The 24,673-nt window shown below is 42.7% G+C and overlaps 1 protein-coding gene across 6 annotated transcripts in view; it reads left to right on the top strand.

The window, feature by feature from the left end:
• The window catches only part of Sh3kbp1 (SH3 domain containing kinase binding protein 1), a 346,384-nt gene that overhangs the window by 31,405 nt on the left and 290,306 nt on the right, over nt 1–24,673 (top strand). For all 6 annotated transcript variants that reach the window (XM_021152670.1, XM_029473429.1, XM_029473430.1 and 3 more), the window contains exon 2: nt 22,323–22,480. In XM_021152670.1, the coding sequence (XP_021008329.1) occupies nt 22,323–22,480 (158 nt within the window). The remainder of the gene's footprint in view (nt 1–22,322; nt 22,481–24,673) is intronic.

Genomic DNA, 24,673 nt, shown 5'->3' on the forward strand with positions numbered 1-24,673 from the left:
GAGAGAGAGAGAGAGAGAGAGAGAGAGAGAGAGAGAGAGAGAGAGAGAGAGAGATTGATTTTCTTTCTGGTGGGGAATAATGATGGTGTGTAGCTTATTACAGTTTTTGAAATCCTTCAGAAAATGACTGCTTTCTGGCCTGTGTTGCAGTTACTGATTTGTAAGAATGCAAAATGTCATTAACTCTGAAGTTAATTTTATTTTGGCAACAATTGTTTCATGTCTGCTTCTGTGGGGAACAGTAGTGATAGAGTTTCTCACCCACTGTTCAGGAAAACTTCCCTCTTTCCCATGCAAAGCCCTGCCTTTTCTTTCTGCATCCCTATGATGTGGAAGGAGGCAGGGAGGGGCATGCTTCATGTCTGCAGAAAGCCCAAATTCTTCCTTTAGAAGTAAATGCCTTGTAGTGTGTGTCCATCTTGTTAAGTAGCCAGTAAGCTGGAAGAAAAGGCCAGCAAAAGAACAGACAAGGAAAAATACTATCTGGCACACAGTCCAACTGAATTATGCTGGCTGTTACATATGCAGGACTGTATGATCAATGTGTACATTAAGATGACAAAAAAAGGAGTTCAATTGTAGTCTATAGTACATCATTTAACATTCACTTGCATGCTCTTCTCACTGTATCATTTCTCTAGACAGTCGTCTTTTTCCTTGTATGTCTATCACTTTACCAGTAGGGGCTAAGAGGTATTCAAATCTGATTTGCAATAGTAAGACATAAAATATGTAATAGCACTGAAAGATTTATTAGTCTAAGATGGATCTTGGTAAATTATGGCCTAAAGTCCAAAGCTAACCTGCTGATTATTTCTGGAAATAAAGTTTTATTGGAACACAGCCATGTTCATTCTTTATGTGTATTGGCTGTGACTGATAATTGCTTTAACATTGGAGTTGAATAGTGCAACAGAACAGAGGGCTCCCAAAGCCTAACTATTTACTATCTAGCTTTTTAGGGGAAAAAATGGTCGACTCCTGGTCTAAAATAATAATTCTCAGGAGGTGGCGAATGCCTTTAATCCCAGCCCTTGGGAGGCAGAGGCAGGCAGATTTTCTGAGTTCGAGGCCAGCCTGGTCTACAGAGTGAGTTCCAGGATAGCCAGGGCTATACAGAGAAACCCTGTCTTGAAAAAATAAAATAAAATAATAATTCTCAAGTTTCCCAAGTAATGGCTTGGTAAGTAGAAGTGAGCCAGTCAATCTCCAGTTAGTAAGTGTGAGAAAGAAATGATGGCTAGCCTGCAGATGGTTTTATGAGTGTGAAGGTGGAGAGCATCTTGCAAACTAAGGCGTAAGAAATCAGACTTATTAGATGGGAACATACAGGGCGTCCTCAAGGGAAGAGTGGAGGTTGACTGTGGACCCCGATTAGATTCTCAGTATCAAACTAAGGGCACATTGTCATCTTTGAGTTGCAGAATCCAGACTGAACATCCTGGGAACATTTGGTATCTTTCAAAGGCAACCTTGTTGTGCATGATCAGTACTTATTCCAGGCTTAGTAGACAGTAAAATCTAGTATAGTACACCACTTAGCTTTCTTGTCTCATATGATGGTCATTCTAGATGGATTTGTCATCCTCAGAATAGATTTAACCTCAAGAGTCTTCAAAGGTTACCGGTGCCAGGAAACTTGTATGGATGATCCATCTTCCATTTTATTTGAAGATCCTTCTGGAGAGACCTGTGAGAAGGACACAGGACAGAAATGTCTGTAGATGAGAGGAATTGTGAGGTTGTCATGGCACTGCCTCTTTCTTTCTTTTAGGGCTTCTGTGCTCTCTACCATTTTGTCTTGGAACACATTTGCACAGAAGTGTATTTTCTATTGTCAGGACCAGCAGCCACTCCTTGCTGTGCCTTCTCAGTGTACACTAATTCTAATGTCTTGACACTTGTCATGGACTTTGATTCCCTGTTCTCTCCTACCAGGATAGCCCGGGCACACCCGTGCAGTGCTTGTCTTTTGCCCTGTTTTCGTGGGCTTGGAGCTGCCATGAAGCTGGGACACAGGGCTGTTCCCAAGGCTACTATGTCTTCCCAATTAGTGGTGCTTCTCTTTTCACCTTTTTCCTCTCACCCACTCTTTGGACTTTTATACATTAACAAACATACATTTATGGGCACAGGTAGAAAGGGAGGAAGAAAGGAAAAGGGAGAGAGAGAGAGAGAGAGAGAGAGAGAGAGAGAGAGAGAGAGAGAGAGAGAGAGAGAGGATAGATCAATTGATTGATAATTAAAATGAATACAAAAAATAGTTGTAGTCCATTTTGTACAAAGCTTATTCCAGACTTTTCTGTTCACCTGTCTTTACTTTCTTCCCGCATTTACTCTCTCAACACATGACCTTGCTTCCTGGGCAGTGAAGGTGTCAGCTCCCTGGTGCCCCTCATCTTCATGCAGTTTCACCAGTTATACCAGAGAACTCTTGATACTCAGTCAGCAAAACAAATGCCTTTCTTTTTATTCTCCCTTCCTGACTTCTCTTTGATGACATACTCAACTCATAGTCCTGTTGTTCATTGTGATACCTTGTCTCCTGATAATTTCAATAAATTCTGACTGGCTTAGGCTGCCATTCTAAGAAGATCATCAGCTAAAACTTTATAAAGGCTGTCAGCTTGATTTGGCCTGGTTTCATATTTGAGCATACTGCTTGTATTCATGTAATTTTCTGTGTGTGGCCTCAAGTTTTGAGGAATACCTATCTCTGGAAATCTCTATTAACTGAAAAATGTATGAACAGAAAGAGGTATAAGAAAATAGGCCTTGAATCCAGACTGGCATGTATCTGAGATATAAGTTCCTGAGTCTTGGACAAGTTCTGGGATTTCTAGGACTTAGGTTCTTCTTCCTAACCAGAAACAACAGGAACCACCCAGCGCGTGCTTGAGGTGTCAATGGTGGTACAGCAGAGAGGCCCTACCTGTAGTCATTTTGTGCGCTTGGATTTCAAGGGTCCAGAGTTTCAAGAGGATATGGTGGGGATGGCTTGATTTTACTCTACAGTGTCTGGTTCCTCAGCTGGGAAGGCTTGAAGCTAGAGGTGTGTCTGCATGTCAGAGAAGTCTAGATGTTGGAGCCCCTTCAGTAGTAGTTGGTGGCTTTGCAGAATGAGGCTTGTCTTAAAGTGTCCTAATAAGTTACTGGAAATACCATATCACCACAGAAGTCGTACTGCCTTACTGTCTTGCACTTGATGATCCAACATTGGTGTTGAGTGTGTTGATGGCTGGGTCCTGTCTTTATTTATTTATTTTTTATTAAACTTAAAGTCTCTATTATAAACTATGACCTTTCCCAGAATTCACTGTATAACCAAGACTGGGCTTTGAACTCACAGAGATCCACATCTGCTTCTTGGGATTCAAGGCAAGAGTCACCATACCCAACAAAGGTACATATTTTAAAATTGTGTATGGAGAGTTGTGCCTGCCACTAATTGGCAGTGGATTTCTTGAAGACACCCTGAGACACACAGCCCCCACATGGCCTGGTTTGATATGGTGGTGGGTGGGCAGGTGCGACTACCATGTGGTGGAGAGTTGGGAGAGACAGAGAAGCTGAAGAGTTGGAGCATGATGAAGAGAGGAGGAACCGGAAGCACGGGGTGGTGAGGAACAGCCTGCTGTGAGAAGCCTGCACTGCCACCTGAGGCCATGGTGAGGTCCCAGCCTGGGCTGCAGCTGACAGCCATGTCTGGGTTTGTTGTCCCTGAAGCAGCGGCAGACTGTGTAGATGGCCATGGCCCCATATTACTACCAAAGGCCATGTGGATGTTCATGGCCTGGGTTGCCTCTTAGGGCCATCTTGATGTCTGAGGCGCTGCAGAGCTGGCCCCAACCCTCACCAACTGAGGTTCTCAGGAAAGCTGGCCTTGCCCATTGCCTGGGTAGCATGGGAGAGCTGATCCTGAGGGTATGAGAGTGGGTGAGCTGGCCCCACCCTTTGCCTGGGCAGTGCAGGAGAGCTGGCAGGCTGAAGAACTCAGCCTCAGGACCAGACTGAAGGGCATTGAGTTAGCCCACCCCAGCATCTACTCCATCTGGGAACTGCTATACTGTTTGAAGGAGCTGTTCCTGGAGAACCAAAGCTACAAGAACTCTATGACGCAGGATAACAACAGGATATCTGAGAGGAGTCCCAGTGAGGATCCAGTACTGATAGCGTAGCAGAAGCCAGAGGCCTTGAACCATTGCAATGATTCATTGCAATGAACATTTTCAAGTAAAGCTGTTTAGGTGAAAGGCTATATACTGTGTGACACACAGTGACACAGCTCAAGTTTCACAGTGAGATGGGTGTTTTGCTTGCTTGTTTTTATTTTTGTTTTCTTTTGTGGGGAAAGGTTGCAAGGGTGGAGAGTGGATATGGAGAGATGGGGAGATGAGTGGGATTGGGGTGCATGATGTGAAATTCGCAAAGAATAAAAAGTTAGGAAAAACTGTGTGTGTGTTTGTGTGTGTGCATGCATATATTCCCGTGAGTCTAGATGCACACAGAGGCCAGGAGAACACTTCAGATGTCTTGTATCTGAACTTATAGGTGGTTGTGAGCCACTGTATAGGTGCTGTGAACTAATCTTAGGTCTTCTGCAAGACCAGGAAGTAATCTTAACTGCTGAGCCATTTCTCTAGGCTCAGGTCCCATGCTTGAAGAACATGGTGGAGAGTTCAATGATAGAGGAAGGATCAAGACACTTGGTATCTGCATATAAGAATAGTTTTTTCATTCAACTAATATTTATGAAGTCCCTACTATATGCTAAGTATATGGGCAGCACTGAATATAGAGGCAAACATGGCAGACATACATTCTTTGACACCCCTTAGTTTACCTTCTAGTGGAGGGCACAGCAGTAATTACCTGGAGTTGGATCTGGAGCAAAGATCAGGAGCTTCTCCTTTTATGGAAAAGTCTGGTGAATATCTTGGTCGTATATTATTATTATTATTATTATTATTATTATTATTATTATTATTGAGTTTCAATACAAGGTTTCTCTGTATAGCCCTGGCTGTTGTGGAACTCACTCTGTAGACCAGGCTGGCTTCACACTCAGAGATCTGCCTGCCTCTGCCTCCCGAGTGCTGGGACTAAAGGCGTCACTGCCACCGTTGCTGGGCTTTCTGGATGTGCATATTCTATTAGATCAGTTTCCCCAGTGAGTGATGAGGAAGGGTGATCCTCTTAGATTTAATGTGGATTCCCCAGCTGCTTCCTCTTTGGTGGCAATTTTGTAGACCTGGCGACTTGGATTCCTGAAGGTACTTCAAAAGCACCAGGCCTCAGATACACACGCGTATACACCTGACTAGTTAGTTCAGATGCAGACTGATGCTTTACTTTCTGCAAAGGGAGTTGAGAGTGATAGAGGTACATAGATTCTCTGGGGGTCATCTTCAATCATGCAGAGATGCCTTTCCATTCTGATATGGAGCAGGGTGTGGGGAGGGAGGCAGGAGAGGCATCTCTCATGGTTGAAGAGGAACTCCAGGAGTATAGAATAGATGAGCCCTTCTCCAGCTATCCTATGGAACTTGTTACAAAGCTACCTCCATTTCTTAGCTTTGGGAGAAGTCAAGGAATGCTACTAGATAGTCAAGGTAAATGGTATCAGGCAGGTCCAGATATATATACATACTGGGGCCTTCTGTAGTTGCTGGGGGTTAGTTCCCAGAGAGTGGGGCTCTGAGGACTAGCCAGGTGATCTATCAGTGTGTCAGCTTTCTGTTACTGTAATGAACACCTAATACAGATGGGCTTATAGAGAGATGGTTTGTTTTGGTTCACAGTTTTGTGGGGTTCAGTTTATGTGGTCGTATTGCTTTTAGGACTGTGGTGCGGCAGCATATCAGGGTATGGTGGGACAAAACCACTTAGCTAGTGGCAGCTGCCAAGAGGAAAAATAGAGTCTCAGTTTCCTATAACAGCATGCCCCAATGATACAAAACCTTTTACTAATCTCTATCTCTTAAAGGTTACATTACTCCTTAGTAGTGCTACACTGGGACCAAGCTTTTAATACATGGGCCTTGGGGGAAACATTTTAGATGAAACCTAGCAACCACATTTCTGCTGTATTTTAGAATGGATTCCTAGATCAGAGTTCTATTAAGAACCATAACCACGGAAATGGTGGTGTAGGCCTTTAATCCCATCTCTCAGGAGGCAGAGGCAGGCGGATGTTTATGAGTCTAAGGTCAGCCTGCTTGACATGATAAGTTTCAGGACAGCCAAGGGTACCTGGTGAAACCCTGTCGCAAAAAAAAGAAAAACCTTGCTGAACGGACCCTGGTATAGCTGTCTCGTATGAGGCTATGCCAGTGCCTGGCAAATACAGAAGTGGATGCTCACAGTCAGCTATTGGATGGAACACAGGGCCCCCAATGGAGAAGCTAGAGAAAGTACCCAAGGAGCTAAAGGGGTCTGCAACCCTATAGGTGGAACAACAATATGAACTAACCAGTACCCCCAGAGCTTGTATCTCTAGCTGCATATGTAGCAGAAGATGGCCTAGTCGGCCATCATTGGGAAGAGAGGCCCATTGGACATGCAAACTTTATATGCCTCAGTACAGGGGAATGCCAGGGCCAAGAAGTGGGAGTGGGTGGGTAGGGGAGCAGGGCGGGGGGAGGGTATAGGGAACTTTCGGGATAGCATTTGAAATCTATATAAAGAAAATATCTAATAAAAAAAAGGAAAGAAAAACCAAACAAACAAACAACTCAAACATATCCATAGCACAAGTCATAGCCTTCCTTGTATAACACATTACTGAAGAGGCCCAGGTCCAAAATGGATACAGAATTGGCCTTGTCCAGTGTCTACACAATAGATGTGGTATAGAGCATATTTGAGTGTACTTAATTTTTTGAAGACATGAGAAAAATCAACGGATGATATTATTTTTTTATGTGTGTGGGTGTTTTGTCCACACATATGTACTACATATGTGCTTGGTATCTGCGGAGGCCAGACATATGCAGTGCATCCCCTGGAGCTGGAGTTACTGGTGATTATGAGCTGCCTGATGTGGGTGCTGGGAACCGAACTCAGGTCCTCTGAAAGAGCCCCAAATGCTCTTGACTCTTGAGTCATCTATCCAGCTCTGTTTATTATTTTTTTTTAAGTGACTAAAAGTATACCTTGAATAAGAAATTAGGCTGACAGTGATAGAACTAGCTTGTAAACCTAGTACCCAGAAAACTGAAGTATCAGAATTACGGCTGCTAGCCCAAGACTGGCCTGGTCTATATAGTGAGTACCAAGCTAGGCTCCACAGATAGATCTAGTGAAAACACAACAAAAGGAATTAGGATTAATCATTAAGCAGCCTCCAAAGAAAACTGCTTTTCACTCTGCCAGAAGAATCTCAGGATATATTCTGAGTGCATCTTTTACAGAGGAATGATTACAATTTTATTTAATATTATTTTATATTTTATTATCCATAGAAAATGAACTATAGTACTGGAAAGGAAGTTAGTCTTTCTTTCTTTCTTTCTTTCTTTCTTTCTTTCTTTCTTTCTTTCTTTCTTTCTTTCTTTCTTTCTTTTCTCTTCTTTTCTTTTCTTTTCTTTTCTTTTCTTTCCTCTTTTTATTTTTTAGTTTTTGGTTTTTCGAGACAGGGGTTTCTCTATATAGCCCTGGCTGTCCTGGAAATCACTCTGTAGATCAGGCTGGCCTTGAACTCAGAAATCTGCCTGCCTCTGCCTCTCAAGTGCTGGGATTAAAGGCGTGCGCCACCATGCCTGGCTGCATAATTTCTTTAAGATATTTCTAGGTATCTAGTGCCCTTAATAATAAAGTCAAGTATTTGACGTCTCTCTGTCTGTCAATGTCTTGCAGCTTTAAAAAGATCCTGTCTATGGGCTGGGGAGGTGGTTCAGCGGTTAAGAGTACTAGCTGTTTTTCCAGAGATCCTGAGTTCAATTCCCAGCAACCACATGATGGCTCACAACCATTTATAATGTGATCTGATGCCTTCTTTTGTCATGCAAGTGTACATACAGACAGAGCACTCATATATAAAACAAACAAATAAATTCATGGTTTATTAAAAATACTGCCTTTGAAACAGGTATATGTTTATAATCTTGTTACTCAGGAAACTGAGCTGGGATGATGGCGAGTTTGAGACCAGTTTGACATCATAATGAATTTGAGGCCAAGCTGGGATACACAATGAGACCCCAAGCCAACCCAATAATGGTACTCCCCTTAACACCAGCTACTCAAATACCAACCAACCAACCAACCAACCAACCAACCAACCAACCAACCAAAACACCAAAGTCCATAAAGCACCTTTCCCTTTAGGTATGTTGCTATGTCCAGACATTGTTGTCTGGATTGCTTGTGAGATGGCGATTATACCAGCTGCAGTTACATAACACTCAGGTTTTGTTCTTCATCCATTGCAGTCAGGGGAGAGCGTGACTCTTCTACTTGCTTGGTAAGGCTACCCCAACAATCTAGAAATGCTTCGCCATGTATTTTGTAAAGATAAAGACTTTTCAAAACCACCGTTGTAATAGTCTTTTATACCCACTGGCAGCTAACTACGTCTACATATTGCTGTCAGGCACTCTATAGTTAACATACTTAAGAAGACATTTGGTTGAAATTGGCATTGGAAGGGCATGCCTTGTAGTTAGTTGGTGGATGTTGAGTCTAGTTTCATCTTCGTGACTGGGGGCGGGGGAATGTTAAAGAAACCAAGAAAACAGTCAGTTTGCCTGTGGTGCTTACTTCAGCATGTATTTTGTTACCACCTTTAGGATGGTATTTAGGATATGTCTGGGACTGCGCCCTCGTACCCCTTGTGAACTGGTGGTTCACAAACTGGGAATTTGATCCAGCTTAGGTTCAGCTAACAAATAAGCATATTCCACACTTGGTGACATGTTTCTGTTACATGGCTGGCGATACTTGGCTATCCATCTTTTTTGTTAGTGACCATTGTCTAAGCTCTTGACTACATTTGAGGTTGTGTAATTCTCTCATCCTGTGTCCATTTATTACCTGTTATAGTGCTATAACAAGAAATACCTCCTTGTTAGCCATTATCCTGAATTTATATATGAAAAGCAGGACAGATATTTTGATTCTTACCTTATTTGCTACTTTTCACAGTAATGTGTTGGTTCGCCAGCATCTTGCAAAGGTGATACAACTGTAGTAGTCTTTGTGTGTGAGTGTGTGTACATGTTTTTATGTATGCATGCATGTGTGCATGTATGCAGGGTCGGGGGGCAGAGATTGAGAGATTGACAGCAGGTGTCTCTACTCTCCACTTTACTTTTTTGTTATTTGTCTTTTGAGACAACATTTCTCTATTATGTATCTCTGGCTATCCTGAAAAAACTCACAGAGAACCACCTGCTTCTGCCTCTCAAGTGCTGGGATTAAAGGTGTGCACACACCTAACAAGTTTACGTTTTTATCTTATTATTTGTCCTTTTTTCTTTAATTTTTTTGAGATACTATAAATACATCATTTTTCCTTCCCCTTTCTCCCTTCAAATTCTCACCTACCCCTCCTTGCTCTCTTTGAAACGTATGGCTTCCTTTTGTTTTTCACTAATTGTTGTAACATACATATCTAGGCTTGCTGGTCAGTGAGCTCTAGGCATTTGCCTCCCTTGTGTGGGTATTACATATGTGCCACTGCATCTGGCTTTTTATGTGGGTCCTGGGGATCTGAACTCAGGGTCTCATGCTTGCATAACAAGCACTGTGCTCACCCAGCCTTTTCCTCGGCACCCCTCTAATGGCGTCTTTGTTTTCATGGTGTGGTGGCAAGATCAGAGTTCAATGTCTTTATTGCTCCTTCCTCAAAATCCCTACTGGCTGGCTTCCTTTAGTGAGAAATTTAAATGTAAATTGTCTGGAACTGTCCGGTGTGCTGCTCTTGACCTTTGGTCTATTTATTTTTATTAGGGTGTGTTTCAATTTTGGAAATGGTTTGAACAGTTTCTGTAGATCTTACTCTATTTGCCTAACTTTACTTTTTAAATATTTATCTGTCTTATGTGCATAGATGTTTTGCCTGTATGTTTATATGTATATAGATCATGTGTGTCCTCGCAGAGGTCAGAAGAGGTCCTCAGATCCCTTGGTTAGGGATGGCTGTGAGCTACCATGTGGGTGCTGAGAACTGAACTCTAGTGCGCTTAATCCCTTCCGCCCCCTACTGGTCTATCTTTAAACTACACCCTTTACGGGAAAGTAAAGCGCTGGGGTTCGATCCACTTCTGTTTTCTAATACTCTGAGGAGATGCACATTTATTAAGTGATTTTCTCACACACTGACGGAGCATTTACAATAATACTGATTAAGAAGACACACACTAAGTAGATCTTGCTTATTAACTGTTAGTTCAGATTATTCAAACCGCAAAAACATTAACCAAATGACTAACTCTGGGAGCAGTTCACTTGGATAAACTCACAATCACTGTGAAGCATCATTAATGAAACTTACCATGGGCTGTCCAGTGTGTCCTCCCTAATAACCTTTCCCAGTATAGAGTTGCAAACATACTAGATGTTCTCTCTTGGTTAGATGTTAGTGAACTCAAAGCAGTTAGTGCTTATGACAGTTTGCATTTGTAGGCTGCTTTGAAGAGCCACTGTTTTGGCGTTATCTGCTTTTAGCTTTGGCTCAGGTTTCATTTTCTTGGATTCTCAACTTTTCATCCAATTCATCCTTGTGACTCTCTCCGCTCAGCGGCAAGCATGTCTTGAGTGCCTGCATGTGTGCATGTGCATGCACCAAAGTGCATCCCTGGGTGTTGTTCCTCAGCCACTGCTCTCTCTCTCTCTCTCTCTCTCTCTCTCTCTCTCTCTCTCTCCCCACGAGAGACAAGCATCGCACTGGCCTTGAATTTGTCAGGTAGGCTAGCTGGGCTGGCCAACAAGTCCTAGGGGCCTACTTCTCTAGTAGCAAGCACATAGCACCAGGTTGGCTTTTTAATGTGGGTGTTGGGAATCTAGCTCTGGTCTTTTTGCTTGCAAGGCAGATGCTTTATTGCCACAAGCTTCAGCTTTCGGTGTCTTCTCCTTCTAGGGACGTCCAGTAGCAAAATTCCACAACTGTAGTAGAATTCCTACAGTGGGTATGTGCTGGGGGCAGGGGGGTAGTCATGAAACTTCTTTTGAAAGGATTTTAAATGTGCTTGAGGAAGGCAAGGAAGGGTCAGTGTGGTTTCCTCTCATCTTGCTGTCTACTTTCTCTCTGACCAGACACTGGTTCTTTTGTTAACACAGACTGCTCTGTGACTCAGCCCTTGCTCTAGCTCTGATTGCTCCTACTGAGCACGTTTTCCTGTTGAAATGCTCTCAACTTCTCTCCTTTTGACCTGGATATGGCCTCTTGCAGCTGATTCGGCTTAGCTATCCTGAAGCATACATGTCCATCTGTAAAACCCTTTTCCCATCCTCATTATGCTCTCCTCCAGAAAAGCCAGAGTCATATTGTTACAGTGCTTATGGTTTCTTCCACTACCAGGCTCTATGAATACATTTTCAATAAAATAGTTTAAGCGAAGCCTTTTAGAGGTATTAACCACAATAAAATATATTTCAATCATCCTTAAACTGTCCATTAAACAAAATTAATTCACGAAATGAGATAGTGTTGTGGAAGAGGAAGCAATGTTTTCTTATTTTATTTTGCATAACCTGTAATTAATTGATACAAGCAGATATTTGTCTGTTCTTCTGTTTTAAAGTTTACATATTCTACTTGGTCCCAAACCTTTGGATACTTTTCACTGTGAAAAATGGGAGATCTTATTCTAATCAGGAAGTTGTCTGGCTCTCTTTGGAATGTGGGATTCAGGGTGTCATTATAAAATCATGAAAAGCTATGTATCTTTAAGCTGTTTTATTACTTTAAACATTACTCAGATAAAGCTCTGTTCATGGGTACTCTTTCTTATCGCTGAATAACAAAGATTATATCTTCCTTAAATGTCTGAAGTGTTTTGACTAAACTGACATTCTTACTAAATTAGTTTGCTAGGAGGCTATTTACTTTCCCTTGAATGGCTTCTGCAGAGAACCATCCTCTATACTTACTATAACAAATAGTCTTTAGTCTACACTGTGGTTTTAATCTTCAAATTCATCTGTACCTACTTTCTGTGTTTTTCCCCTTAAAACGAAAAAAAATTTTTTTCTGGTCAACTTGCTCTTATCCACTCTTATCCAGTTTATCTAATGCATCTTTGAGAAGAGCAGCATGCTCGGCTTACAAGAGTTAGTTTCAGCCCTGAAGTGTTTAATAATGCAGTGTTCCTGTGCTCCTGGGTGTGTGTGTTCTAGGGCCAGGCCCTGGGGAGCCTGTGGCTTTAGAATACAGGCTGTGAGTTACCAGAGGTCCCAAGGCTTTATGAGTTCTTTCCTGTCTACACCCTGCCTTGAGTGATCTGAATTTTGATTGGATACTCCTCTGCTGTTGGGAACAATAGTCAACGCAGAGGAGGGACTCGAATTAAAGCTGATCACTGTAGCTCTTGACACTTCCAGACTGGTCAATCATACTTTGTAGATAACCTGGTTGTGTTAATTGTGGGCTCTTTTAGCCTTCCAGTCACATAAAAGCTCACATTTGGGACTGTGTCTTTTTGTGCTGAATGAGAAGATAGAGTTTGAAATAAATGCCCTCTCGGGGCACTCCTGGAGTTGAGCTGGTATACTTGATCACTAGCATTGACTGAGTACCTACTGTGGGCTAGATATCAGGCAAGGAAGAGATTATACTGAGATCTACATCGTAAGGGTTCCCAGTGGGTAGGCAATGAGGGAGGCAGATGTACAGAGAAATCTCTTACAGTAAAGCATGGTAATAGCCTGTGAGACTAGTGGCTGCCAGTTGATAGAGCAGCCTTTGTATATGAGAGGTTTCAGTGTTCATCCGTTATCCTTGGACCAGACCCTCTTCCAATATTAAAAACAAAATTGTGAACTCAGGCAAGGTGTTTTGCCTCATGCCATAAAATATTAAATATGTAGGCCGGAATTCACCTTTAGGGCTATCAGGTGTTTTTTTATAGCTCCTATTATCTATACAAGGTGCTGGTGGCCTGGGAGGCCAGGGTTCCTTGAGCGACAGGAATATTTTCAGTCAGGAAGTGGTGGGCCCTTTTCTCTGTTCTGTGTTGATTCACAGCTCCCCATCCCCTGCTGATGTCCAATTAGTCCTTTGAGCTGTTCTTGGGTCCATGACAGACCTCACTGTGTTCTATAAGAAGCCATCCTGGCCTGTGCTCGATTCCCTCATGCTCAGACAGAGTCCATACCCAGTGGCTCTGTCGTTGGGATCTGAGTTCTGAGCCCGTCTTCCTCAGAGAAGCTGCTGATAATTTCCTACCAGAGTCAGGCCTTGGGAATCACGTCTTTATTGGCTTTGTGCCCTTGCTTGTGTATTCATGAAGATCACACACACACACACACACACACACACACACACACACACACACAAAACCAAAACAAAAGAAAAAAAAAACCAAATGGCCATCAGCTTGTGTGTGCAGAGCCTCATAGTTCCTGTGCCCTTGAGGCGGGGAAATTCAGGTCCCTAAGCCCCTAACCCCAGACTCTGATGAGAAAGCACTGACTAGTGGGCACTTGACCTTCTGGAGGGAAGAAGCTGGTACATGAGTTTGTGAGTTGCAAGTAACAGAAACCAAGTGTCTCTTAATCAAAGAGGGTGAATGATTCATGGAAAGGCTCTGGGGTGGCTTATGTGGTGGAAGAAGTGTAGGAAAAGTGGCAAGCAGGCTGCTTTCTGAGAGCTCTGGTGGAGCGTGCACTCTCGCCACCTCCAGCTGCTGTCACATTGCTGGCAGTCACTTAGCTTCTGTGCCCATGCATGGGCTGGCAGAGTATTGGACATGTCAGCTGCATTTTCATCAGGTTGGATCTCATGGGGGGGGGAGCTTCTCCAAATGGCTTGCTTCCCTGGATGGGGAGAGTGGGGGCTCCCTGGGGGTACCAACATAGTCAACTACTTGAGCAAATACTACAGTTACAAGTTCCTAAATGTGGGTCACATAATGTTTCCACTTTTATCTTTAAAAGATAAATTTAGCTATAACATTTCGCATATGGAAGTGTACACTGTGAGATTATTTTTATCTTTTTTATAAGTTTATAGCGTTGTGCAATTCTTCCCACAGTTTAAGATTAAAATGCTCCCGTCACCCCCGAAGTTCCCACATACCCACCTAATCAGTCCACATCCCCGGCTCCAGGCAACCATTCATCTATTTTCTGTCTCTTTAGATTTGACCAGAGGTTTTGATATGTTCCTGATTGCTCTAACTTCTGGATATCGTAGAAACTCTGCTACATGGGGGAAGGCAAGGAAGAAGCCCTTCCAGTGGTGCCCAAGTCTGTATCTTGCTGGTTTAAATTACTACTAATGTTTGCTTTAGATTTAACCTTCTCTCCTGAGAACTGTCATTTGGAAGAGAGGCAGTGCCAAATCTTAGTCATGGAACATTCTAGACCTCAGTTCTTCACCTGTAAAATTAGGAAATGTATTTGACAAGATGATATCTGATGTTATTTCTATCATCAGTAATGAACAATTATGCTTTTTTTTTTCATGAGATCCTTTCTGGTGAAAATTACTTCTTGATTATATTATCATCAAACAGGATGGAAAGAAAACTTTAAAATTAAAAAAATGTATTCAGCAGAATGAGCACAATGAAAAATGTGTAAACCCGCAAGTATGTGACATTTCTACTTCTGAAATGATTAAAGCTTAAGCTGTAAAGTCACACCTCCTGAGACCTTTGTGACAACATGTGTATGTGTATAGAACAAAGGAAGTTCACTGGAAATTCCCATCCTCCTCCATGCTTCCTGGTTCATTCACATATGTATTGAGTCACAGAGGATGCTAGGTCAGGGAGCCAGAATCTTGGGATAAATAAGGACTCTTACCACATGAGGCTTGCAGGCTGCTTGGGGTAAGCCAACATGAAATGCAGCTCTAAGTGGAAGAGGATAGAGGAAGTATAGGGGCAAGGGAGGAGGGGTTGAGCCCCACAGTGTGTGGGGGGGCTGTATCATTGCCTCTGTTCCCCATCAAGCTGCTTGACAGCTGGCTTAGCCAACCTAACAGTTAAAAAACAAAACAAAACAAAACCAAAAACAAAAACTCCACCCATTCTGGGGGAAGACATTCAGCAAGTTTGAAGGCAGAGATAGGGAAGGCTGAAGTGTTAGCGTTTTTAAGCAGATCTCTTATCTCCCGCGGCTCTATCTTTTCTTGTTAACTGTAGCTTTTGGCTTTTTTCTGCAGACAGTAGTTACAGCAAACTTGTGGAGGCTGGCTTTTTGGCACAGCAGGCAACTGGAGGGTGGTGTTTTTTTCTGATGGGAAGACATTTTTAAATTTTGTAATTTATAGTGTCTTTAAGTATGGGATTTTGTTTACTTTTGTCCTAATTACACCCCTGAGATACTTTACCTCATCTAGTGCTTTAATTTGGGGCTCATGCAGAGAAAGTTTCCCAAAGGGTACCATTTAAAAAGAAGTTGTAGGTAATGTTTTACCTCCATTTGCTGGAGTTACCTGTAGCTTCCTGTAGATGAGGATATGCGCTTGGAAGCACAGACTTGGGGTCTGGTGACTATACTGGCCGTGTTTGTGTGATATGAGGTCTTTCCTGCTTTTTTTTTGCTAAGCATTGTTCTAGACTGTTGCTATTCGATAGAAATATAATGCAAGCCACAGTCATAATTTAAACTTTCTAGCAGCCACATTAACAAAGCTAAACTAGTTCATATTAATTTCAATATTTATTTACTCCAGTAAGTCCAAAGTATCATGCTATAGAGCAGTCCATGAGACCAAAAAAAAATGTTCAGCCACTTTGTATTCTTTGCTATTGGAGTCTTAGAGCAAGAACCCTAGCTCCAGCAGCCCCCACAGCCTAGGCTCAGGTACTTGTCTCAGTACTCCTGTTCAAGAGATGAACAATGGTGCTGAGCAGAGAAAGATTGAACTGAGGTGGCACATTGGGAAGGAAAACAAATAAAGGGATCAAGTAGTTCCTAGTTTCTCTTTGGGGTACTGACATGAACTTTAGGTTTTACTAAAAGAAGGATTGAGCTAGGGACAAGAGGCCGCATAATTAGCAACCCTGGTCACATGGTCTGAGTGATCACAGTCTCAGTTCTGGTTCCAGTGGTGACCCAAAGAAGGCCACACTGCTTGATAGAGAAGGCTGGCTTTCAGCAGGTAATAACTTCTGTTCCATGGTACAGCCTTGCCACCACACACAATAGTTCCCATTTGGGGTGGGGGTGTGGCCTGTCCAGGGAGTTTTGGCTATTGCCACAATCCAAGATGACAACAGATTCACAACAATGACTCAAACCTTTAGGTGCCTTTTCTGGTATGTGGGACAGGACGTTGTAAAATGCAGACAGTCAGATATCTCAGTGACTCCTATCTTCATGCAGTTAGCCTTGAGCATTGAAAGGAAATGACATAGGTTAGGTGCTATGGGTTTCTAGATACTCCTGAGTGATTAGCAAGCCTATGTGCAGAGGCAAACAGGTGATGCAGAGTAAAGGAGACAAAATAAAGGCAGATGGCCAGATTTTCATCCTGCTTTTAGCTTATTTGTGCGCCCAAGTGAGGAGTCATTACTTTGTAACAGAAGCAGTTTCTAAGTGTCTGTTGTAGGGACCAGTGAGATGACTCCGTGGGTAAAGGTGCTTGCTGTCAAGTCTAACAATCACTGATCCCTGGGATCCACAGAGTGGAAGGAGAGAACCAACTCTTAGAAGTTGTCCTTTGAATGCCACATATGCACTATCACAAACAAACTGCTCCTTGTACCTTGAAATAGTATTTTTTTTATATGCATAGGTGTTTTGCCTGCAAGTATGTATGTGTACTCTGTGCATGAAGTGCCTATGAAGTGCCAGAAGAGGGCATAGGTTCTTCCTGGGTTTGGAGTTAGACAGTTGTAAGCCAACATGTAGATCCTGAGAGCCACCTCTCCAGCCCCTCATTATACTTTTATGGCACATGTTGATTCACAGAAAGCCACACTTCATGTACTCAGTAGCCACTGTAACTTGTGCTATTACATTGGAAAGAAAAATCCTGGACCTTTGAAAGGGAGGAAGAGAGACATAGTTCATGACTTAGGAGCTCTTAACAAAGTCACGCACAGCTTTCTTACCTTAAGAGAAACCTGATATGTTAAAAAAAAAAATTCATCTCGACAGGAAAGGTAAAGCAAGCAGGAAGTGATTATTCATGTCACAAAAGAATTAACCACAGGTTCTTTTAAATAGCAAACTCCCTTAGTGCACTGAACAATATGACTCAATTTGCAGAAATGAGATTGGCACTTGACATTTTAGAGGTACCTTTTGTTGGGCAGAAACTATCTATCAATATAAAGTGTAAGTTGCTGAGCGGTTGGATTATCAAGTCTGCATTGGGCACCTACTGTATGCCCTGGATGCTCACAGTGGCCACCATAGAACAAACTTAAGTGTGATTGAGGCACACCCAAAAGGCATTTAGAAGCTCACCAGGAGGACCCACCAATCATCGCTACCACATCGGAGGAACTCAGCGGCATAGCCAGAGAGGCCTGGGGGTTAGAGAAGCTAGGGAGGTGGTTTGGAGGTTGTCACGGACCATTTGAGGCTGAAAGGCAGGGAGGGAACATACACTTTCCTAAGGTTAGAGAGATTGTTAAGTTCTGTTTGATCTGGGAATAATTGTCTTTCAACTGGGAGTTTTGTGAAAGAGTAAATGAAGAAGCAGGCAGCTTGGCAGTCTGTTGTGAAGAAACTTGAACATTGTGCATTTATATTCTCTCCATGTCCCCAGACCTGAGTGGCCAGCCTTACCATCCATCGTGGGCATCCCCTAAGGCAGGGAGGCCCTTAAGCACATGGAAAGACACCTGGCAGTGGCTGTTCACTTCTTGGTAGCCATTTACTTAAAGCAGGCTACTTGTTTTCTTCCAGCTGCACCTTGCTAAAGAAAGTTCAGGTAGAGACCTGCTGTTTAGGAAGGAAAAAACAATGCTGTGACCACACTTTAGTCAAGTCTGGAGCTCCTGAAAGTTTACAGGATCTAAGTGAACCAGGAGACAGCTGCCTTTGTCTCTTTGGAGGGAGGCCTCCCTCTCCTGCAGGCACACCTATAACTTGAGTTCTCTCAGGTTGCCTTCCCCAACATTTTAATGTCTCTAATCAGAAAAAAAAATTAGAGCAGAAATGTCCTTTCCAAAATGTGATGTGTTTTGGAGAGCCCGAGTTCATGGTTTTGTATGTTGGTTTGTTTTTCATGGTGCTGAGAACTGTACTTAGGATCTCATGCTAGGCAAGAGTTCTACCATTGAGCCGAATTCCCAGACTTTGTTTCTTTTCTCTTTCTTTCACTTAACAATATTTATTTTATGTGTACGTGCATTTGCAAATACATAGGTATGTGTACGACACATGTGGCTAGTACCAGAAGACTGTGTCTGATCCCCTGAAACTAGAGTTAGAGACGTTATGAGCTGTTATGTGGGTGCAAGGAATTGAACCTGGTTCCGCTGGAAGAGCAGTGAGTGCTCTTAACTACTGAGCTACTTTTCCAACTCCATGGTTTCTTTTCCAATGAAGAATACTATTTTTGCATCTAAAATGTTGTCAGGGATACATTGTTTTAAGTGATGTCTTCTTTGTGAGGACATCAGAGGATAGGCACACCCAGATGGCTATGGTACCATGGATGATACAGTCTTTTCATCTCTCCATCATTATTGGTTTATTGACCAGACTTACATGTCAGATCACTCTATATATTACTGGATGGGGAAACTCTTATCTTTTATTAGGGACAGTGAACTTTTGGGAAACAAATGAATTTTGTATGGCCATAGAGAATTTGGAGAAAAACAAAGCTATTTACTCCAAGGGTCAACTACTTACTTTTGAAATGTTGTTAATCCCTGGATAGCCCGACATTTATAACTCTATCATCGAGGGTGGATGTAAGCCCATATTACAATTTTCTTGATGTTCACTGGTCATTTTCCTGTAAGATGTGATTGGTTTAAGCTGCAGTTCATCTCTAAATAGGGCTGTCAAAGGGCTTTCGCCAGGAGCTGAAGTGGCAGCTGTACATTTTCTTGTTTACATGGCCTTGAGTTGAGTAGTCTACAGTTCCTACACCGTGCATATCTTTTGAACTGCTTCTCCATTTAGTGAGGGTGATTTTAGTTAAAAGGGGTGAGAATCATAAAGAGGCGTAGGCACAGCAGAGCTGTGGGTGCACTCCTTGCCACTGGAGCTGGTGCTTGCTCTAGCAGAGCTTGCTGGCTTGTGAACTGCCCAGCACTTCTTGCTTCAATTGTCTCATAGGTTACCTTCTGCTCCTTGGAGGGCTCTGATTGTCTGACAGAGAGCAGATGAAGATGCAGGGTCACTCTGTAAGTGGCACAGTAGGGGAGTTGGCATTTTCTCTTTTTAGAATGAATATGAAGAGGCAGTTTAACGTTTTTTTTTTTTTTTTTCTCCAAGCATAATCTCAGCGGATCCCTGAGGTGGGTGTGTCTCATATTGGAAAACATTGTCTCAGAAAATGAGCTTAACTTTCTTGTTGAGCTTCGGGTTTCCTGGGAAGATGGGCATCAAGCTATTTAATTGGGAAATGAGATAATTTACAGTCTGGTATGTGAACAAAGGTTACTATAATCTCAGTTTCAATAGACCAATCTCTATTTAAAGTCAACTTTAAAAAAATAAATTGATATGAAGATTTCCAAGTGTTGGGTGAACTGTTGGATCTTTTGCTTCAGTCCCCCGAGTAGCTGGTACTATAGGAATGTGCGACTATACCTAGCTGAAAACTGGTTTTGACTTTTTTATTTGTTATACAAGTTCACAATAAGTTGAGCAGACTGGCTTTGAACTTGCTTTATAGCTCAGACAGGCACTGAATTTCACAATCCTCCTGCCTCATCCTCCTGAGTAACTGGTGTGATAGATTTGTGTTATCAGACCTAGTAGTTTTTAAATTGATTGTTATGAGGGCTCATTAAAACAAATTCTCTCTCTCTCTCTCTCTCTCTCTCTCTCTCTCTCTCTCTCTCTCTCTGTGTGTGTACTGTGCATGTGTGTGTATATTTGTGTGAGTTCAGGTGTGTAAGTGCCATAGTGCATGTGTAGAGGTCACAGGACACCCTTGGGTGACTAAGTCAGTTTCCATTTTGTTTTGAGACAATGCCACATTTTTGTTGTTTACTGCTGTGTATGGCCAGGCTAGTGGGCCCATGAGCTTCTAGGATATTCTCCTGTTCCTGCCTCCTGCCTACTACCTTGTTTGGCTTTAAGTGGGTTCTGAGGACTCAAACTCAGATCTTTAGGCTTGTACAGGAAGTACTTTGTCCACCAAGTAATGGCTCATTTTAACTATTAGGGACCAAGGCATGATACAGAGAAATTGGAGTGTTCCTGCATGCATACAGGAACACATGAGAAGACAGAAGGGGCTCCTGTATGTGTGCTTATAATCCACTTTTCCATGGATAAGTGATTTCAATAGGTTGCAAATCAACTTCATCATGAATAGATTTATGACAGGAGAATACATTAACTGATTATGTAATGAAACAACAATCTAGGAAAAGGCAGTTCTATCCCGAGTTACTGGATTAGCTTACTGGCTGGTTTAGCTGCCTTCATGAATAGTCAGTCTGGAGGACAGACTATTCTGAACCAGAAGTGGGGTGGGAACTTAACCTCTGACAGAAATGTAAAGTCCATGTGAGAGAGATCCACTCACCTACTGACCTGACCTGCCCCACCAAAAAGTGATCTCAGTTGTATTGAATTTGTTTTGAACCATTTGTACATTTTAGTTTTCTATTTAAGAAATCTTTTTCAAAACCAAAGTCATTAACATTTTCTCTCATGCTTTCTTTTTTCTTTCTTTAATTCTTTCTTTCTTTCTTTCTTTCTTTCTTTCTTTCTTTCTTTCTTTCTTTCTTTCTTTTTTCTTTTTTTCTTTATTTGAGACAGGATTTCTCTGTATAGCCCTGGCTGTCCTGGAACTCACTTTGTAGACCAGGCTGGCCTTGAACTCAGAAATCCCCCTGCCTCTGCCTCCCAAGTGGTGGGATTAAAGGCATGTGCCACCACCCGGCTCTCTCATGCTTTCTTAGATCCCAAAATAGGAACTCAAAATTTCCGAAAAGAAATGACAGGGGAACGGAAGTGCTCATTACCCCATTTGATAAGTGCAGGCTCTGTGCATGAGTTGTAATATCACACTGTACCCCATTAATGCGCATGACTATTGCATGTTAATAAAATGTTACAAGCAAGCCCCAAAGAAACAGATGTATTTATGTTTGTAATGCATATTTAACTCATTTACCTTTGCCTTTATCTGATTGTAGCTCATTAAGTTGCTTATTTTCCACTTGGGGTTTCATCTAATTTTCATTCTCTTTCTTATTTATTCATTTATATGAAGTTGCAAATAGAAAAGAGACAAGTTTTGATGTTATCTTACATTGAGGTGCACAAAGAACACCTCAGTGTCTAAAGGGATCTTGTATCTACTCTATGGATAAGGCAACCAATCTCTGGTTAGTTTCTTCCAAATTGCATTGGTGCTTTGTCAACAAAAGAGCTTGCTTATCTGTTGCCTCCACATATACCAAGTTGTCAGACAGTTTTTTTGCCGTTGAGAAGATAGTGCAGTATGGTCCAACTGTCTGTGAACTCACGTATTGAGGTAGCAGTGCTTCTGAGGTGGGCTATCTGAGACATTAGGTCAACCAGTGGTACCCTCTGTTCTGTATGTGTCTTTACTGCCATATGTCATCATGAAAGGTAGCGATCATCTGTGTAGCATGGGAAATTATAATCCATATTTTGCACAGCAGTCCAAGAATGTTAACATGGCAGGATTAGTTAGCACTGGCCAGCTAAAGAGAGGTCTAAAGATTCAATGTCTCTCATTTGTGGTCTTTGGTCTTTGCACTTGAAGAAATGATGCCGCATAAGCTATGAGTTGGGTAAGTGTTGTTAGGCCACTGTCCCAGTGTGGTTTCCCTTCTGAAGCCCCTGCCGGCCCTGACACAGAATTATAGGCTACCTTGCCTGTGTCTGACCACGACCAGTGTGCTTCGTGGTTTCTGTGCTATATAGGCTTCAGGTTAACCCAAATCAGTTTGCCTGTGGTCTTGCAGGGGATGTTGGAGCTCAGACTTGTACAACAGCTGACCCTAAGTTGCTCTTTTGTTTTCTCTTCCTTTCAGTGGAGGCCATAGTGGAGTTTGATTACCAGGCCCAGCATGATGATGAGCTGACGATCAGCGTGGGTGAGGTCATCACCAACATCAGGAAGGAGGATGGAGGCTGGTGGGAGGGACAGATCAACGGCAGGAGAGGTTTGTTCCCTGACAACTTTGTAAGAGTGAGTACAAAGCCAAACCCTTTTTCCTGTTTCCTGTGTGGGCTTTGATGACCAAAAGGCTGTGGGGGCCATGAGGATAAAGTGCACGGGGTTCTTGGGGGGCTTTGCTGGCAGCTTGATCTCCTGGGTGGTGTCAAGGGGAGCACATATAATTTTGCCCCATGTATGTGGAATATCTGTTAAGTGACTTCTTTTTAAGACCCAAAATGATCTCCCCCACTCCAATGGTTTATTACCTTTTAGAAAATGCTGAGAAAATATAAGAAATATAAAGCCTGTGAAATTGTTTGGTTTATCTGCTTTGAGAGTTCGAGAAGACCGTTCCTTTTTTATATTCCATGCAAAATGGAATTTGAAACTCGCTCTTGGCCATGTACATTGGGAGCCTTCAAATCAAATGCAGAATCTAAATGATGCTTTTAACTACTCTCTCCTCATAGACTTGCCTTCATCACAGGGGCAGTATTATTTCCTTTTCTTGTTTATGTCTGTGAAGCATTGCATAGCATCTGTTTTGTTAGGAAGCTTTTGAAACTCATTTACGGCTTCATTACAAAGGTTTCTCATTCCTGTTAATACTTGTACTGTTGTAAACACTAGTGAGTTTGGGGGTAAAGAAGACGTTGCCCGTGGGAAATATTAACCAAGTCTAAAAGACCCAGTACCATAAGCTTCTGGTCCCATGCTAGAGAAGAGATAATTACCCTCCATTCATGGAGAATGGCCAGGCATGGAGCAGAGTTCTCTGTGGTACCAGACCATATTCAGGAGTGTGTCTTGCCTGTACAAAGCAGGTTGTTGGGGAAATCTTGGACCCAGAGAATCATTTATCAAAGGGGCCTCAAGGACTGTGTGGGAAGGCTTTATGGGGGTTGTTGGTAAAACCATGTGAAGCACTACAAGTTTCCAGTGCTTGGGCCTCCAACCTTTACCCTGTGGGAATCTAAATGGAATAGGAGTCGGATTCAGTTTTTCTTCAGGATCTTGCCCTCAGATGGCCGTGCCAACTTCTCCTTGTCTTTGCTTTTGGTACACAGAAAGCTGGGGCGTGAAGCAGCGTTCAGCTGGAATATGCTGATAAGCCTTGCGTTGGCTTTCTGTGGTAGGAGTGTTGAGACCATGCTGGAATCAGGGCCTTCCTCTCATTCTTGGGCTAGGAAAGCACAACTTCTGGGCTTCCACTGCTTGACTCTGTCTCTCTAGAGGTAATTCTTGTGCCTTACCAAACAAATCTTACCACTTTGGAAAGGGACTGTTTTTGAAGTTGGGCCAAACTTGAATGTGAAAGGAGAGGTTCCCCAAAGGAGGGGGCAGTGCTTGGGGTGAAAATGAAGGAGGAAATAATGAGTGGCCGAGAGAGCAGAAAACCCTGGGAAGGGGAAGGAGCTTTGGGAAAGGGTGGAGGAATGTGAGAAAGAGGTGGGGCATGGGAAAAGAGGAGGAGCTTGGGAAGAAGAGAATAGAAGGTGCTTTCCTTGTGATGTTGGGGTGATGTGGTCCTTTTGGCCAGGTGGTCATTGAATGAAGGTCATTGCCTTGGCTTAGACTTGAGAACCTTCAGATACAGACCCCTGCATGTGATGGGCTTTGGTTCCAGGGGTGCTCGAAGGTGAGACAGAAAAGAGAGAGAGCGCAGGGCTCTGGGGCTACTCCTTATGCTCCTATCTGTAGGGTATCCCTGGGCTGTCTCTGTTCCTTAACCAGAGAACTGACTGCTCACATTCAGTCCTCTTCCCTCCATGCTCAGGTGGGCTTTGTCTTTATCCCTTTGCTACTGTCTTAGGGTTTATCTTTACTTTATCTGATTGAAAAATCTCTTTATTAATCTGGCCCCAGGTTGATCTGAGCATGCTATTTTCTTTTGTGTAAGCCCAACTCCCTCATCAGCTGCTCTGGGGATTAAATGGCACTGAACTGGCAATCACTGAGTAAGTGTGCCTTTTGTCCTGTTACCACAAACAAGGATGGCCTACTCTTTGTCTTTCCTAATCAGTTGTCTCCTAACTTAGGCTTGAGTCCTTGTTCAATGAGAGGAAGTCACATTATAGGGAGGCACTTGGCCCACCTCTGGTCGATGAACTAGAAATGTCTAGGAGCCACACAGCTCGTGGCTGTCACAATCTATGGAAACTTTGATTCTTTCAGATGGCTGAGTCTATTTTCCAGTCTTCACCCTTAGGCTTATTATTGAAA

The sequence above is a fragment of the Mus caroli genome, chromosome X (assembly GCF_900094665.2).
Source record: "Mus caroli chromosome X, CAROLI_EIJ_v1.1, whole genome shotgun sequence".
Lineage (NCBI taxonomy): Eukaryota > Metazoa > Chordata > Mammalia > Rodentia > Muridae > Mus > Mus caroli.